Raw genomic sequence first — 16,387 nt, forward strand, 5'->3', positions numbered from 1 at the left:
TAACACTTTCTTTTCACTTTTTCAGGGAAAGCATTCTATGATGCTAGTGTACAACAGAACATGCTCTGGGAAACATTACAGCAGACCTAACGTAGTCTACAGAGAAGGCAATGGCACCCCACTCCAGTACTCTTGCCTGGAAAATCCCATGGATGGAGGAGCCTGGAAGGCTGCAGTCCATGGGGTCGCTGAGGGTCGGACAGGACTGAACGACTTCACTTTTTCACTTTCATACATTGAAGAAGGAAATGGCAACCCACTCCAGTGTTCTTGCCTGGAGAATCCCAGGGACGGGGCATCCTGGTGGGCTGCTATCTATGGGGCTGCACAGAGTCGGACACAACTGAAGTGACTCAGCAGCAACGTAATCTAGTTAAGAGGTGAAGCAGTGCTCTGACCCGGAATCCTGAAGAGAGGCAAGGGTAGAGGGAAGCCACTTAGGCAGTTTCATGAGCAGGCCTTGGATTCCTCTCCATCTACGGCACTTCCTTCCACAGGCCCCAGCCACATCATAAGTAAGTTGCTTGTGTGTGTCTGTGTGTTTTAAGGGAAGGTGCAGAGGAGTAGGACAAAGGGGATGCTTGATCTTGTATTTGCCTTGCAGCTCATGAAAAATGATGGGAGTTGCACCTGAGATTCTTAATATAAGTAAACGTATACACACACAGAAACAGGTATATAACTATAAAAACAAAATCGTGCAAGTTATTTGGAAATAAGAGGAATACCCATCATGTCCCCATCCTAATTCCTGTCATCACTTATATATGTCTTCAGTGCTCTTCTAGGGATAGCTTTTTACGTCACTGTCATTATCATTTTAATTCTTGTATTCCTGGCAATGGAAAAAAGCCCTGATTTTCCTCCCCACTTCTGAATTTGTCTTTCCAGAGGTGGAAAAAGACAGAACCACGATGGAAAGCACCAATGGATATTGCATATCCGCCTTTCTTCAAGCTGGCCCCCTAACCTTCCTCCTGCCCACAGCCCACATGATGTTCCCACAGCCAGTTCTCCTCCCTCTGTGTTATCATCCTGGTATACTCCTCCTTCCAGCCCAAGAATATCACTAGCTAAAACGATAAACTTTTGCCCAGTGTTCATATTAACTTTGGCCTTCCAGGTACAAAAGTCTTGCTTTTTGTCAGGAAACACCTGTTAAAGTGAATTCATTCTTGCCCACCCAATTCTTTTTATTTATGGCTGTGCTGAATCTTCATTGCTGTGCGAGGGCTTTCTCTAGTTGTGAGGGCTACTCTCTAGTTGCAGTGCATGGGCTTTTCATTGCGGTGGGTTCTCCTGTTGCAGAGCATAGGCTCTAGGGTGCATGGGCTCAGTAGTTGCGAAGCATGGGCTTAGTTGTCCCGTGGGATGTGGAATCTTCCCAGACCAGGAATCAAACTTGTGACCCCTGCATTGGCAGGCAGATTCTTAACCACTGGACCACCAGGGAAGTTCCATCCACTCTATTCTATACCACGATCCTGGAAGATTTTGGATGGTGAAAGATGGCAGTGGGCAAACAGTAATGTAGGATATCCTCCCAAGAGTATTCAGGGAACTGGGTAATGCAGTCTATAGTAGATAACTGTTATTTCTGCCTTCCCAGTGTCTTTTCTCTTTGTAAAAGCGTTCAGATTTTCCTTCAGGAACCACTGTACCTGTTCCTCTCAAACTACACAGTTTGGTAGTTTGGCTGACATCCTTACCACTCCAGGGTTGAGAATAGGACCCAGATCTGGTCATTTTGGAGTCAACCAGAGGGAGACACAATTCTGGAGGATTTTTTTTTTTTTTTCTTTAAATAATGGGTAGAATCTCTCTGACCACAAGATTGCTAAGAACTGAATGTTAAAGAGAATGCCTGATGGAGAAGAAACACAAAGCAATACTGGGAGAAGGGAGATAGCGGAGTTCTGATGACATGCAGTTGCTTACATGGTAGTCTTGTAACACTTTGGCATGATGACACTGGAGCTCTTCATTTGGTTTGGTGCACACAGTAGCTAAGCAGTGCTGAGCCCTGAGGCAGCCTGCCTGCTTACTTCACCCTGACCAGGTGGGTCCTGCTAGAACATGGCGAACTTCACAGAGATGCCTGTAGGCACTCTTTTTAACTCTATAGCGTGTCATGGGGCAGTGTGACCCCAACCCATGTACAGGTGCCACATCTTGCCTCTGGTCTTCTGGCTGAGTCCAAGTATCAGATATAAAGATAAACCCTATGACCCATGGAGCCATGAACCTGTTAGGTAAAAGACTGCTTTGAATCCTCATCAGGGGTTTAACAGCAAAAAAGAACCCTAAGCATTTAACACATAACCATTTAATATGTCCTGTCAGTACGAGGGTGGACAGCAGCTATTTTCCATTTTACAGATGAGGTAGAGGATCTGCCCAATGCCATGTGGCTACAGACTCAGCTATTTAATAAGATGTAAACACAGTCTCATTCCTAAGCCTGTTACTTCCACAGTGCTCTACTGAAACTCAAGAAGCCAAAAGCTTTCCTCACAAATGATTGAATTCATCTTTTTTTAATATAGTCTTTCAAAAAAACACTTTAAAACCACAACCACACCAAATTGTAAAAGATCAACCTACTTCACATCAAAACAGGTTAACACAGAGAATTAACCAATAACTGAGGGTGTGACGTGTGAAGAAGGAACCCAGGGGTGTATGAGAACCTGTAGTTGGGGATGCCCCATAGGCTGGGGGAGTCCCTCCGGAGATGCTGAGGCTCTAACGTTACAGAGGTGGCTCGGTGAGGGGGGAGGACTTACATGGTTTTACTTTCTAGGCTTCTTATGACAGTGTCACCAAACCACACATGTTAAAATACAGCCATGTGGCAAATTTCTGAAAGGCTCCTTATAATTTTGCCTTTTAAACTGTTTGGTTGGCCAAACAATTGGCCATTTAATATATGACTGTCAATAATTCCTTGCAATTACGGTGTGTGCCTGGGAATATATGTGAAGAAACAAACTCATTTATATTGTTTTCAACATTTTAAATTTGGAAATGTTTCATTTTGTGGATATTTATTTTTGCTCTTTTTCTTTGCCTAACTTGAAGGCAATATTTTTTTTTTTTTTTGGTAAGCCTTCCCACTGATTCTTCAAAGCTTACAGGTATTAGACACCATGCCTTTAATTGCCTAACAGGTAAAACAGCAGAGAGGTGGAAACAGAGCATTGACAGAGAGAGGAGAATTTGAGAAGTATGGGGAGCCAAATGTACTCAGCATTTAAAACAACCTCAGGTCAGTTGTCATGACCTGAAATTGGACCCCTCCGAGCAACAAGCCAGGCACCATTTCAAAATATATGGTCCCACCAATATCTTCCCTTAAAGACTAAAGTGATATCTTCAGGAGTCCTACCATCCAAGATACACCAGGAATAGGCACCTGCCTCGAACATTCCTCTTCCTTTGGGGCAGCATCCACTCCCAAGAGGAGACCAGTTATCCAAATGGCCCCCAGTGAGTTCAACAGCAGGTCCACCACCCTCAGGACCGTGTGGTAACAGGGTATTCACAGAATAGACACATGAAGCTGCCAAATGCGTCATTGTTGGGCTACTTCATTTAAGTCAGTCTCTGATTTCTAGAAATTCACCTACCTTCATCAGTTTGAATACATGATTTCACAAATCACAGTAGAAATTATTAGCAAACTAATCAACCTGAAATTTTTAGATGTAAAGCTCTTTAAGAGGGTTGGGAATGGGGGGAAAAACACAGGAATAAAGAGTGTAAAACATCTTGATGTTATGAGGATGGGAGTGGCATGGAGGAGGCAATGAAGGTCATCTTTCTGGTTTTGGGGGCACCCAAACCAGGAAACTCTGATGGAGTGCAAATTACTTCTCCCCTACTCTGGAGTCAGGTGAGGAAGAGCAGAGGTCCAGGCTGGGTGCAAGGCCTGTGATGCTGCTTTTTTATCCATCACAGACTGTTAAAATCACCTACCAGCACATTCACGTCTCCAAAAAAGCACCAACAGGTAAAGTCAATGAGGCCCCACATTCTAATCCACCCACCATAACCAATACCCTGGAAAAATCCACTTCTGCACCCTGCTTTGGTCCCCTCACCTCACCAGTTGAATCCCACCCCTGGCCTCAGGCACAGCCAAAATTAAAGTAATCCCTTAGTTCCCTGGTGTTTCCTTTTCTCCATCTACCTACGATTTTGTCCACTTCCTTAGGCCTCCTCTACTCCAATCGTCTACTTTCTTCCCTGCCTTTTCACACCCTTCTCTCTTCCACTTGGCCACCTCGAAACTAAGTGTCAGCACTGGCCTTACCCAGGAGCCTCCCAACACAGAAGACCCAGCGGGATGGCGACCTCACCATTTTTCACTATAGAGTGACAGTGAGAGGACAGGCACCACAGTGCAACCTAAGCTTTGGGGCTTTTTGCTTGGGTCTGTAATCAACGATGTCCTTCACCACTTTTTATCAGAAAAGATAAACAAACAAACCACAAGGTTCGGCTGCCCTCTGAGGGCAATCTGGATTTCAGCAGTGCCTCCTGCTCTTTCCCCATCTGCACATCATGTTGCAACACCCTAGCTTCCCCCCCCCGCATCTGTCTTGTTGAATATGGTAAATAATCATGATGGAAGGAGGCTGGCTGGTGTTCACCTAGAATGTAACAGAGAAGGATGGTAGAAGACAGAAGCAAGGCTTGGAACATGATAGGAAGGCAAGGCCATGATTCTGTCACGATCCCTAAAACGTGTATATGCCTTAAAAAAAAAAAAAAATTACTAGTCTTATTGAATTCAGACTGGTCTGTTTCTGTCAACAGAGGGAAGTAAAGGGGTCAAGATAGAAAGCTAAGCTCAAAGTGCTGGAATCTCCCATCAAACTATACTAGGGGTAGCTGCACCAACCAGGAGCTAAGCTAAGAACAAGGCAGAGACTGCAGAAGTGGAATGTCACTAAGAAGTACCAGTAACCTCTGCCCAAGGAGAGCTGTTGCTTCTCTCAGGCACCTGAGAAGGAGCTGGCAGCAGGCTGCTTAAATAAATATTAATATTTAATGTGTCTTCCTATTGCCTACAGCATCACTACTACCACTCCAGAAGCAGCTGTACCAGTCAGAGGGCTGGAGACCACCAGACACTTTCGTGTTGACAGCAGATGGAAGCTCGCATCCCTTATACTAGCTGTAATGATCTGCCTGGTGTCTACATGTCACCCTAAACTGACCAACAGGACCCATTTCCCAATCTTGTCCCAAGGGACAGAAAGTTCCTACTGGACACAGCCAAAGCCATTTGGTTCCTTACTTCTATATCTGAGCATGGGTGGATCTGGGTTTGAACATCAGCAGCATTAAATAAAATTACTTTGCCAACAAAGGTCCATCTAGTCAAAGCTATGGTTTTTCCAGTAGTCACGTATGGATGTGAGAGTTGGACTATAATGAAAGCTGAGCATCCTTTTCCATCCAAAAGGAAATCACTACTGAATATTCATTGAAAGGACTGATGCTGAAGCTGAAACTCCAATACTTTGGCCATCTGATGTGAAGAACTAACTCATTGGAAAAGATCCTTACGCTGGGAAAGATTGAAGGCAGGAGGAGAAGGAGATAACAGAGGATGAGATGGTTGGATGGCATCACTGACTCGATGGACATGAATTTGAGCAAGCATCAGGAAGGAGCATGACAGGGAAGCCTGGCATGCTGCAGTCCATGGGTTGCAAAGAGTCAGACATGACTGAGCGACTGAACTGATGTGTGGTAGGCAAAATTTTCAGATGTCTAAGAGTCCTGGCCCCGGCTATTCAAACACTAACCTAGGTACTGCTGTGACCAGATGACTTTAAGATACGTTATCAAAAGAAGTCAGATTCAAAGCATGAGAAGGATTCAATGCATCATCGCTGGCTTGAAGATGGAGGGAGTCAAGTTACAAGGAATGCAGGCAGCCTCTACTTATAAGCTGAGAGTTGCCTGCAGCTGACAGCCAGCCAGAAACAGGAACTCCAGTCCAACAATTCTGCCAACAATCCAAATATGGTTGGAAATGTATTCCTGCCCTGAGCCCAGCACCTTGACATTAGCCTTGTGAAGCCATAACCAGAGAATCCAAGCACAGACCAGGACCTCTGACCTACAGAATTGTGGATGATAAATGGTACTACTTTAGGCTCCTAAGTTTGTGGTAACTGGTTATGCAACAACAGAAATCTAATACAGCATGTAGAGCTCTCAGTAAGTTGACAACCACAGTTCACAATGGCCTGACCTGTCGGTGTTAGCTCCCCACTCCACATCCTCCCACACCCCCAGACACAAGAGCACAAACTTCCTCGGGACCCCTTTTACTGAGAAAAGAAAAGGGTACTGAGAGACCTGGGGAGGTAAAGACCATGCCTTACCTCAAAAGTCCACCCTAGGTAGACAATATCATTTGGAATCCTAATAGAAAAATCAGATATTTCCCCTACCACTGATAACTCTGAACCCCCATACACACCACTTGTAGCCTCTACTAGCAGCAGGTACAATCGCCACAAGTCCTGAGTGTTCCTGCACATTCCCACTGGGGAGGCTTTTATCCTGGCCCTTTCCTATCACGTGTTCACAGCAAGCAATCTTGAGGGGTGAAGTAATGTCCCTATCTGGAACAAAGAGCAAGCTTGTAAGAGGTGGAGTTCCCACATGTGCATGTTCCTTGCCTGCGATGCAAACCACTGGTGTGCATGGCATACCTGCAGACCCTCCACATCTTGTGGGACTTGGAGAAAGAAACTAGTGAAGCTCATGCTGCTTCCTGTGCTCTGAGTAATAAAGCTTTTTGTCTATGACATGAGATTTTCATGTTTTCTGCTAGCATCCGTGAAACAGTAATAATCTAACTTACTAGCTTGCAAGTAGCATAAAACTCTAGACTCTGACACTTAGATCTTGAAATCAGGAGAGCTAATATCTCTATATTATCAAATTTCAAAAGGAACAAAATATCCTTTTTGAATTTCTCTTGTGGGGATAATCAAATCTACATCACTGGGCTATTGGGAGAATTAAATGAGAACATGCATAGCACACCCGAGATATGGAAAATATTCAATAACTGTAGTTGGATTCTTGCAGTCCCTAGGCATTCATTCCCCCAAAATCCACATACAATGAACCAGATGGGGAGCAGTGTATCTCCAAGATAGTAGTCCATTCATAAGACAAGGGATAAAATAGTCTAACACACCAATTTCTGACATTTGCATTACATGACATTATTCATAAAGGGCTTCCAACTCATAGTATCTCATTTAATCCCGACACAGAAACCAAGATTCAGGAGGGTCAGTCCTTGCAGAAGCAACTGTAACAAACTCCAAAGGTCTAGAAAATAGCCATACAGCGGAAGCCCAAGGATGTGGGCTCAGGAAGCAGTGCTAAAACGCAGCTGTGATGCTGCAGCAGTACAACTGTGTCCCGAAGGCACACTCTTCATCCAGGTAAGCCGAGGGAGCTCCCGTTGTGACTGGGCCTCCTGAGGAATGTCTGCCCCGGAGAAATGGCTGAAAACCACAGGTAGAGAGACATTTTTTGTTCGGATATCCTGATTGTTTTCAAACGGGAAGTTGGAAAGTCCTGGATGAATCTGGTCCCTTTGGTTCCTTGGCAGCTTCTGCGTTGTCTAGAAGCCTTTGGGCCTTTCATCTTCTGACAATGTCACTTGAGGGTCTTGCTAAGGTTGGAGAAGCCAATGCCAACACAAGTCATCAGCACTTTATCCCCTCCCTTGAGTTCTTCACCACATGGTTTGGTTTCAATTTTAAACATAATCTGGAAAAAGCTCTTCAAATGCCGCAAAAATTCTATCCTAAAAAATAAAAATTAAAATTAAAAAAAAGGGAGGGGGTAAAAAAAGGAGGGAGAAATGAAAGAGGAATTCGATTTTACAAAAATTCTCCTCCTCTGCCAACCTAGAACTGAATTTCCTGGATCAGGAGGAAAGATTGAAATTAGGAAATTCTCATCAAAGCCGATTAAATAGCATTTATTTACAGCCTGCTAGATTCCAAAGATGATTTTAGACAGCTTGCAGAGATGCACACTAGACAAACTCAGTAAATAAATGAAAAGTATGGAGGTTAGTCCTACAAGCACATTAGGTTGGACATGAATATGGCATTAATCTTCAAGTGGTTCATACAGAGAAACACATGCTTTGATGATTCACAGTATCATGAAGCTAAAACCAAGCAGAGTGACTGCTGCTGATGCTGAAAGAGAGAAGCTGCCCTCTCCACTGTTTGATCTCAACAGGCCATTCATTCATTCAACAAATATTTACAGAGTGCCTACTATGTGCCAGGCACTGTCCTTGGTGCTAGAGACATTGCTGTCAACCAAAACGCCCTTTTTTCATGAAGCTTTCAGGCCAGTAGAGCAGACAACATAAATATCCTTGAAATATATATATATATATTCTTTCTCCATAATCAGAAATTTAAGTAAACAAGGCAGATGAGAAGGAAATGTAGGTATAAAATATTTGTGTGTATATGGCAGAAAAAGTGAAAATGTTAGTCTCTCAATCATGTCCAACTCTTTGCAACTTCATGGCCTGTAGCCCGCCAGGCTCCTCTGTCCATGGAATTCTCTATGCAAGAATACTGGAATGGGTAGCTATTCCCTTCTCCAGGGGACCTTCCCAACCCAGGGATCAAACCCGGGTCTCACCCATTGTGGGCAGATTCTTTACCCTCTGAGCCACCAGGGAAGCCCTATATATGGCAGAAGGCAATAAATAAGGTGACCAGGGAAGGGCTCACAGTAAACATGGAGTTCCAAGGAGCTCTCTCTTGTCATCTCCCTCAAGACAGAGTGATGGCTTCACCCCAAGAATACTGTGGGAGCAACAATTCTGTAGAAGGACCATGGTTCAGGTATGCAGTCTTCTACTAGTCTGGCCCAGCAGATCCAGCATCACTCCAGCAGACTGATCATAGGACTGACCACAGTTCACTAAACAAGCAACTCCCTGAAGGTTTCAATCAACTGGCAATTGGTGAAGAGAAAATGTCCATGTTGGAGAGCCCAGAAATACAGGCCACATGTTCCCCTCCACCATTTACCAGGCCTTGTCTCCCCAGGTAATTCCTCATCCCTGAGTGACTCTTACCAGTCCAATTTGGGAAACACAGGTTTAGTTAAGGAACACACAATCTGCACGTCTTTCATGAAGTACTTCAGCAACCTTGCATTGTGCTGTCTCCTCATCAAACTGTCCAAATGCTTGCCACCCAGAACGTACATGGAATCACCCCAGGAGCTTTCAAAATACTGATCCTGACGTGTAGGACCAATGGAACAGAACTGAGAGTCAAGAAATGAGCCCACACATTTATGGTCAACTAATTTTCTAAAAGGTGCCAAGGTAATTCAATGAGGAAAGAATAATCTCAATTAATGTTGTTGTAACAACTTCACACACAGAAAAATGAAGCTAGGCCCGTTCCTCATATCACACACAAAAATTCACTCAAAACAGATCAAAGACCTGCATGCAAGAGCTAAAGCTACGAAACTCACAGAATAAAACATAGGTGAATATCTTTATAATCTTGGGTTAAGCAATGATTTCTTAGATACAGAATCAAAAGCAGAGTAATAAAAGAAAAAACAGGTACATACTGAACTTCATCAACATTAAAATCTTGTCTGGACATTATTTAAAAAGTAGAAAGACAATGTCCAGAAAGGGAGAAAATATTTGAAAATCATTTAGTTCATAAGGGTCTGGTGTCTAGAACATATAAAGAACTCTTACAACTCAATAATAAAAAACCAAATAATCTAATTTTAAAATGAGCAAAGGATCGGAATAAAAATTTCTCTAAAGAAGATATGCATACAGCATTAAGCATGTGAAACTCAACATCATTAGTTATTACAGGAACACAAATAAAAATCACTATGACATACCACTTCACAAACCAACAGAAAGCCTGAAAAAAAATAAGGTAATAAGAAAAGTATGTGTGAGGATATGAAGAAACTGAACTCTCAAACACTGCTAATAGATATGTAAAATGGTACCACCACTGTGGAAAACAGTCTGGCAGTTTCTCAAAATGTGAAACAAGGAGTCAGTTACCATATGATCCTGCAGTTCCACTCAGGTATATACAGAAGAAAAATGAAAACATATCCAGACAAAAACTTGTACACAGCATTAATTCATAACAGTCAAAAAGTACAAACAACCTAAATGCCTATTAACTGATGAATACACAAACAAATTGTGGTTTATGGAATATTGCTATGCTATGTAAGTCACTTTAGTCGTGTCCGACTCTGTGCAACCCCATAGACAGCAGCCCACCAGGCTCCCCAGTCCCTGGGATTCTCCAGGCAAGAACACTGGAGTGGGTTGCCATTTCCTTCTCCAATGCAGGAAAGTGAAAAGTGAAAGTGAAGTCGCTCAGTTGTCTGACTTTTAGCGACCCCATGGACTGCAGCCTACCAGGCTCCTCTGTCCATGGGATTTTCCAGGCAAGAGTACTGGCGTAGGGTGCCATTGCCTTCTCCTTACTCAGCCATAAAAAGGAATGAAGTATTGATATATGTGACAATATGGATGAACCTTGAAAAGATTTTGTTCAGTGAAACAAGCCAGTCACAAAGAATCACATATTGTTTATGTCTCTATAAACTGGACAGAACAAGCAAATCTATTACAGCAGCAGAAAGCAGATTAGGAGTTGCCTGGGGCTGCAGAGGTGGGATGAGAGGAATTGGGAATAACTGTAAATAGGCAAGAGTTTCTTTCTGGGGTGGTGAAAATGTTCTAAAATTAGACTGTAGTTACATTTATATGTCTCTGTGAATAAACTAAAACCCCACTAAATTGTACATTTTAAATAAGCTGTGTGGTATGCGAATTATATCTCAATAAAGCTGGTTACAAGACTGGAAAAGGTCAATTTTCATTCCAATCCCAAAGAAAGGCAGTGCCAAAGAATGCTGAAACTACTGCACACTTGCACTCATCTCACATGCTAGTAAAGTAATGCTCAAAATTTTTCAAGCCAGGCTTCAGCAATACATGAACCGTAAACCAAGATGTTCAAGCTGGTTTTAGAAAAGGCCAAATCATCAACATCTACTGGATCATCAAAAAAGCTATAGAGTTCCAAAAAAACATCTATTTCTGCTTTATTGACTATGCCAAAGCCTTTGACTGTGTGGATCACAATAAACTATGGAAAATTCTGAAAGAGAAGGGCATACCAGACCACTTGACCTGCCTCTTGAGAAACCTGTATGCAGGTCAGGAAGCAACAGTTAGAACTGGACATGGAACAACAGACTGGTTCCAAATAGGAAAAGGAGTACGTCAAGGCTGTATATTGTCACCCTGCTTCTTTAACTTATATGCAGAATACATCATGAGAAACGCTGGGCTGGAAGAAGCACAAGCTGGAATCAAGATTGCCGGGAGAAATATCAAAAACCTCAGATGTGCAGATGACACCACCCTTATGGCAGAAAGTGAAGAAGAACTAAAAAGCCTCTTGATGAAAGTGAAAGAGGAGAGTGAAAAAGTTGGCTTAAAGCTCAACATTCAGAAAACAAAGATCATGGCATCTGGTCCCATCACTTCATGGGAAATAGATGGGGAAACAGTGGAAACAGTGGCTGACTATTTTTCTGGGCTCCAAAATTACTGCAGATGGTGATTGCAGCCATGAAATTAAAAGACACTTAATCCTTGGAAGGAAAGTTATGACCAACCTAGATAGCATATTAAAAAGCAGAGACATTACTTTGTCAACAAAGGTCCATCTAGTCAAGGCTATGGTTTTTCCAGTGGTCATGTATGGATGTGAGAGTAGGACTATAAAGAAAGCTGAGCACCAAAGAATTGATGCTTTTGAACTGTGGTGTTGGAGAAGACTTTTGAGAGTCCCATGGATGGCAAGGAGATCCTAGCAGTCCAACCTAAAGGAGATCAGTCCTGGGTGTTCATTGGAAGGACTGATGTTGAAGCTGAAACTCCAATACTTTGGCCACCTGATGTGAAGAGCTGACTCTGGAAAAGACCCTGATGCTGGGAAAGATTGAGGGCAGGAGGAGACGGGGACGACAGAGGACAAGATGGTTGGATGGCATCGTCGACTCAATGGACATGGGTTTGGGTGGATTCTGGGAGTTGGTGATGAACAGGGAGGCCTGGCGTGATGTGGTTTATGGGGTCACAAAGAGTTGGACACGACTGAGCGACTAAACTGAACTGAACTGAAAGCTGGTTAAAATTTTGTGAAGTTAAGAAAAAAAAAGAACTGATCCTTGGCTCCCATCCTCACATGGTATTCCAAGCTAAATCTAAAGTCTATTGTATTTTCCACCATCTCCTACCCCTCTGTCCTCATTAATCTAGACAAAAGAGGGAAAGGCAAAAAGGGGAAAAGAAAGCCTGAACAATTGCATATCCTCTCTGCTTGAGACGGGGTTACGAGATGAAACAGTAACCACCCTGGAGAGCAGGGTGATGAGTGCACACTCATAGAATAACTCCTCACTCCTTTGCTCTCTCTTCCACCTTGAATCATGCTATTTCATTTCCATCTTTAAAGTAACATCCTATTTGCTGCCTAATCTACAAAGCCTTCTCTAGCCTATGACCCCTCCAGGTTTCCACAGCATTCTTGGCTCTGCTTATGGAGTCGCATGAAATGTTCATGTATAGCTGTCTCACAATTGCCCCTTGCCCCCTCTTGGCAAATTATATAAGCATCTCCATGGCAATGACCTTAACCCATTATACCTGCCAGGCACTATATAAGGCACTCAGGAATGGGGTAACCAACAGAAACCGGGAGTTAGGGTTTAGGGATACTTTTGAGAAATGACTTCAACATTCTGAGCAATTAAGGGGAGTCTATTCTTCCCCTGCTGGCTTTCCCATTTTACTAACCAACTGAAATTTTCAGATTGTTGTTTTATGTCCCAGCCTTACAACCTCCTCAACGCTGCCCTAGGAAAAAAAGAAAACAAACACATCAAAGCCACAGATAAATAGTCCACATCTGTGGGCAAAGCTTCCAGCTGGCAGTAATGAAGAAAAAGCCAGCCATCTCACCCACTCGTCTGCATTCTAAGCAGCAAACAGCCTGTTCTCTCTTGCTGCTGCCTCGGTTCGAACACAGGCCCGAAAGCCTCCCCAGGCTACTTCATTCTTCCACCTGAATTGCTCAACTGTGCTAGAAAAACCAGACACCCTCCTCATCTGGCAGAATTCCTAAGAGGCCACAGCCTGCTTCTGATCTCTTGGAGAAGGAGGGCAGAAACACAGGCTTGAGTGTGCAGACCTGAATAGTTGCATGGGGTATTTGTAGCCTTTGGAAGTGTTAGAAAAAGCAAAGTTGGTTCCACTTCTTACATAATGTTCTGCCAACCCTCCAGCCAGTCTGAAGAAGACTGTGTAAGGGCTGGATTAAAGTATGTCTTATGATCCCCTTCCCCTCCAGCCTCATTATCCCTAAATCTCTTGCTGCTTGGGATAGCAAAAAGCAAATATAGCTTTTTTTTGCTATGAGAAATAACCTCAGATGATATGGAATCCTAACAATCTCCTTAAGAAAATCAAACAGAATAAATTCACCCCCCTCTACATGCAGTTGAACAGTCACGTTCAGGGCCTGTCCACATCCTCCTCCACAGCCCCACAGCTCAGCACGGCCATAGACACATGTTGGCCCTTAAGGCACCACTCCCTTTTCCTTCTCTTCCAAACACCATACAATAGACCCACACCTCCTAAATACACACCCCAGCTACAGAGCCAGGCAGAAGAGGCACCTAGGGGATACGGAGGACAGCCCTGCTCCTCTACAGATAACCCCCACATGGTGTGACTGGCAGCTTCTCAAATTAGCCATCTCAGGCAACTGGGACTATGCAACTCCTGTGCAGAGAATTTAAATCCTGACTCAGACAAGTATCCAGAGTGAGCTTCCCCCACCCCAGAACAAAGTGATTGATTGATTGATTGATTGATTTATATATATATATATATATATATATATAAAAACAACTGACTTTTTGTGAATGCCTCCAGTCCATCTGACAAGCAGGTTTCAGAGACTCCTAGAGCACAGAGGTAATTTTTCCTGGGTATTTTCCAAGAGCAGGTTGTTCCTACCACCACTACTGGTCAACAGGTGAAGGCCACTGGGCTCACTGTCATCTGCCCATTTGATCCCAATTGCCTGGAACTTGTCAGGTTGCCTGGCACTGCCCCTTAAAATACAGCCCTTCTTAGCAGGTCCCCCTCTAGAGCCTGCTAGAGCATGGCAGTGAGAGGAGTCACAATGAGCTCCCTCTGGCAGCTCCACAGACCAAACCATGCCAGAGGGTCCTGCCTCCTGCTCCACCAAGCCACTCAGACACTGGAATCACCTACCTTTGGGGTCTAAGGAGTTGATCTGCAAGCTGAGGGGATGGAAGATCTGGGGGTGGGAAGAGAATCTGCTCAATGGGGCCCCCTGAAGTCACTACACGGCAGCTTTTAGATGTATTGGTGGTACTTCTTCTGCCAAAGAGCAACTTTCCCAAAGCCCCACTGACCTCTGCTCCAGGAATTAAGTTATTAAACTCCATTATAAGGCAACAGGAAACAAGAGAGCCAGGCAGGCTGCACTCTCATGAGACAGGGGCCCCAGGCCAAGTTCAGCCAAGAACTAACTATAAACAGGTGACTGACCTCTTTTTCCTCTGAAAAGTAAGGATATCACTTGTTTTTACCATATTCCAAATGTGTTCTGTGGCTCAAAGAGCATAGTAAGCTGGCAGGGCTTTGCAGCATTTAAACCACTCCCCAGATGTAAATACAGCAGCATGTGTTGTGCTGGCTCCTAGAGAGCAGTTAGGCAACGAACCCAAAGAGCAGCAGGCTCGACCAGCAGCTCTCAGTACTCTTGCGCATCACTCGCCTTGATCCTCACGTTGCTGTGCTACATGCTGGGTGAGCCAACGACCCCCATCAGTCAGCGTCTGACAAGGACACTGGGCTCTCACTCCCCAGCACTTCAAAAATAGTATAAAGATGTCAGTTATTAAAACTGGAATAAAACAAAGTGACATGGTTTACTTTAGACTTCCAAAGAAAGACAGAAGGAAATTATTTTATGACAATTTGAAACAAGGACTCTGAGAAGATACAGCATGGCATACTTGCTCAGGCAGGGAGGTACCTGGAGTTCAATAACATGTATGTTATATGCTCTACTGAAGAGCACAGTGGGTCAGGGATAGGACGTCAGAGTTCAAAAACCTCAGTTGCTGACTGTGTGAGTGACCCTGGGCATGTGACTCGACCTCTCTGTGTCTCAATCTCCTCACTTGTAAAATAGAGTGTGCAACAGTACCTGTCTTTATCTAAACCCTTGTGGGATTATCATGAAACCTGAATGAGTTCGTATTTGTAAAGCACTTAAAACAACACCTGGCCAACAGTGAACACTATAAATGTTGTTAAATAAACTTACAGAATTCTTGGGAACAGTAAGTAAAATATGTGTAATCTGTTTATTAATGTGACTGAAGGAAGCTAAGTCATAAATTTTAAAAAATCAGTGGACACAGATCTAGAGATAGACCATTTACAGCTGACTTCAGGCCTGAGATCACCCAAAGCAACTCCTCCTTGTGTTCAAAATGACCTAAACAGGAGACTGGACTTCCCTGTGCGTTGAGCACTGATGGAGCTTCACCAGGCATGCTGTTTGGAGCGCTAAGTGCCCAATCTCGTCTAAAAGCCTCACTCCACCTCCACAAGCCCATGACTTCAGGACAAATGACTTTCTCTATGGATGAGACTGAGGCTCAGAGATGCTAAGGACCTTGTCCATGGTCTCCCAGTGCTGCAAAGTATAGGTAGAAGTGAAATCCAGATAGGCTGGGCTCCAATACCAGCGCACTGGAAGAACACAGAGAGCTGTGGTCACTGCAGTTTCCGATCATAAACGGTTTCTGCAAGCGCTAATTAAGACGCTCATTGATATGTAACCATAATTTTAAATGAAGTACAAACTGTCCCTAAACTAAGCTTTTTGAAGGGAACGTAGAATCATCATTACCAATTGTAAATCACCTAGAACTCCACAAACGGAAAAGAAATAAGATTCTCCACATTACCACCATGTCATCCAATACTATTTCATTCTACTGGGGGGGGGGGGGAAATCTCTGGCTTTCCCAGAGAATTTCACACATATTGACTTACTTTCTCAAGTAACACAGAAAATCATTACCAGTCACATCCTGCAATAAGAGAGAAGATGAAAGGAGAAAAACAAGGGACCCTTATTTTCCAGAAAGAGTTTTTGAAAGCAACACTGCTGGAAAA

The 16,387-nt window shown here is 43.6% G+C and overlaps 1 protein-coding gene across 7 annotated transcripts in view; it reads right to left on the reverse strand.

The window, feature by feature from the left end:
- RCL1 (RNA terminal phosphate cyclase like 1) overlaps window positions 1-16,387 on the reverse strand; it is a 185,552-nt gene that overhangs the window by 111,346 nt on the left and 57,819 nt on the right. For 2 of the 7 annotated variants that reach the window (XM_086415250.1, XM_086415252.1), the window contains one exon: window positions 2,522-7,852. The exons of the other annotated variants lie outside the window; for them this stretch is intronic. In XM_086415250.1, the coding sequence (XP_086271376.1) occupies window positions 7,702-7,852 (151 nt within the window). In that variant the 3' untranslated portion in view covers window positions 2,522-7,701. Of the gene's footprint in view, window positions 1-2,521; window positions 7,853-16,387 lie in introns of those variants that run through there. 7 annotated transcript variants of the gene reach the window in all.

This window comes from Bos grunniens, chromosome 8, assembly GCF_055505025.1.
Source record: "Bos grunniens cultivar Pamir isolate PY7600 chromosome 8, Bosgru_T2T1.0, whole genome shotgun sequence".
Lineage (NCBI taxonomy): Eukaryota > Metazoa > Chordata > Mammalia > Artiodactyla > Bovidae > Bos > Bos grunniens.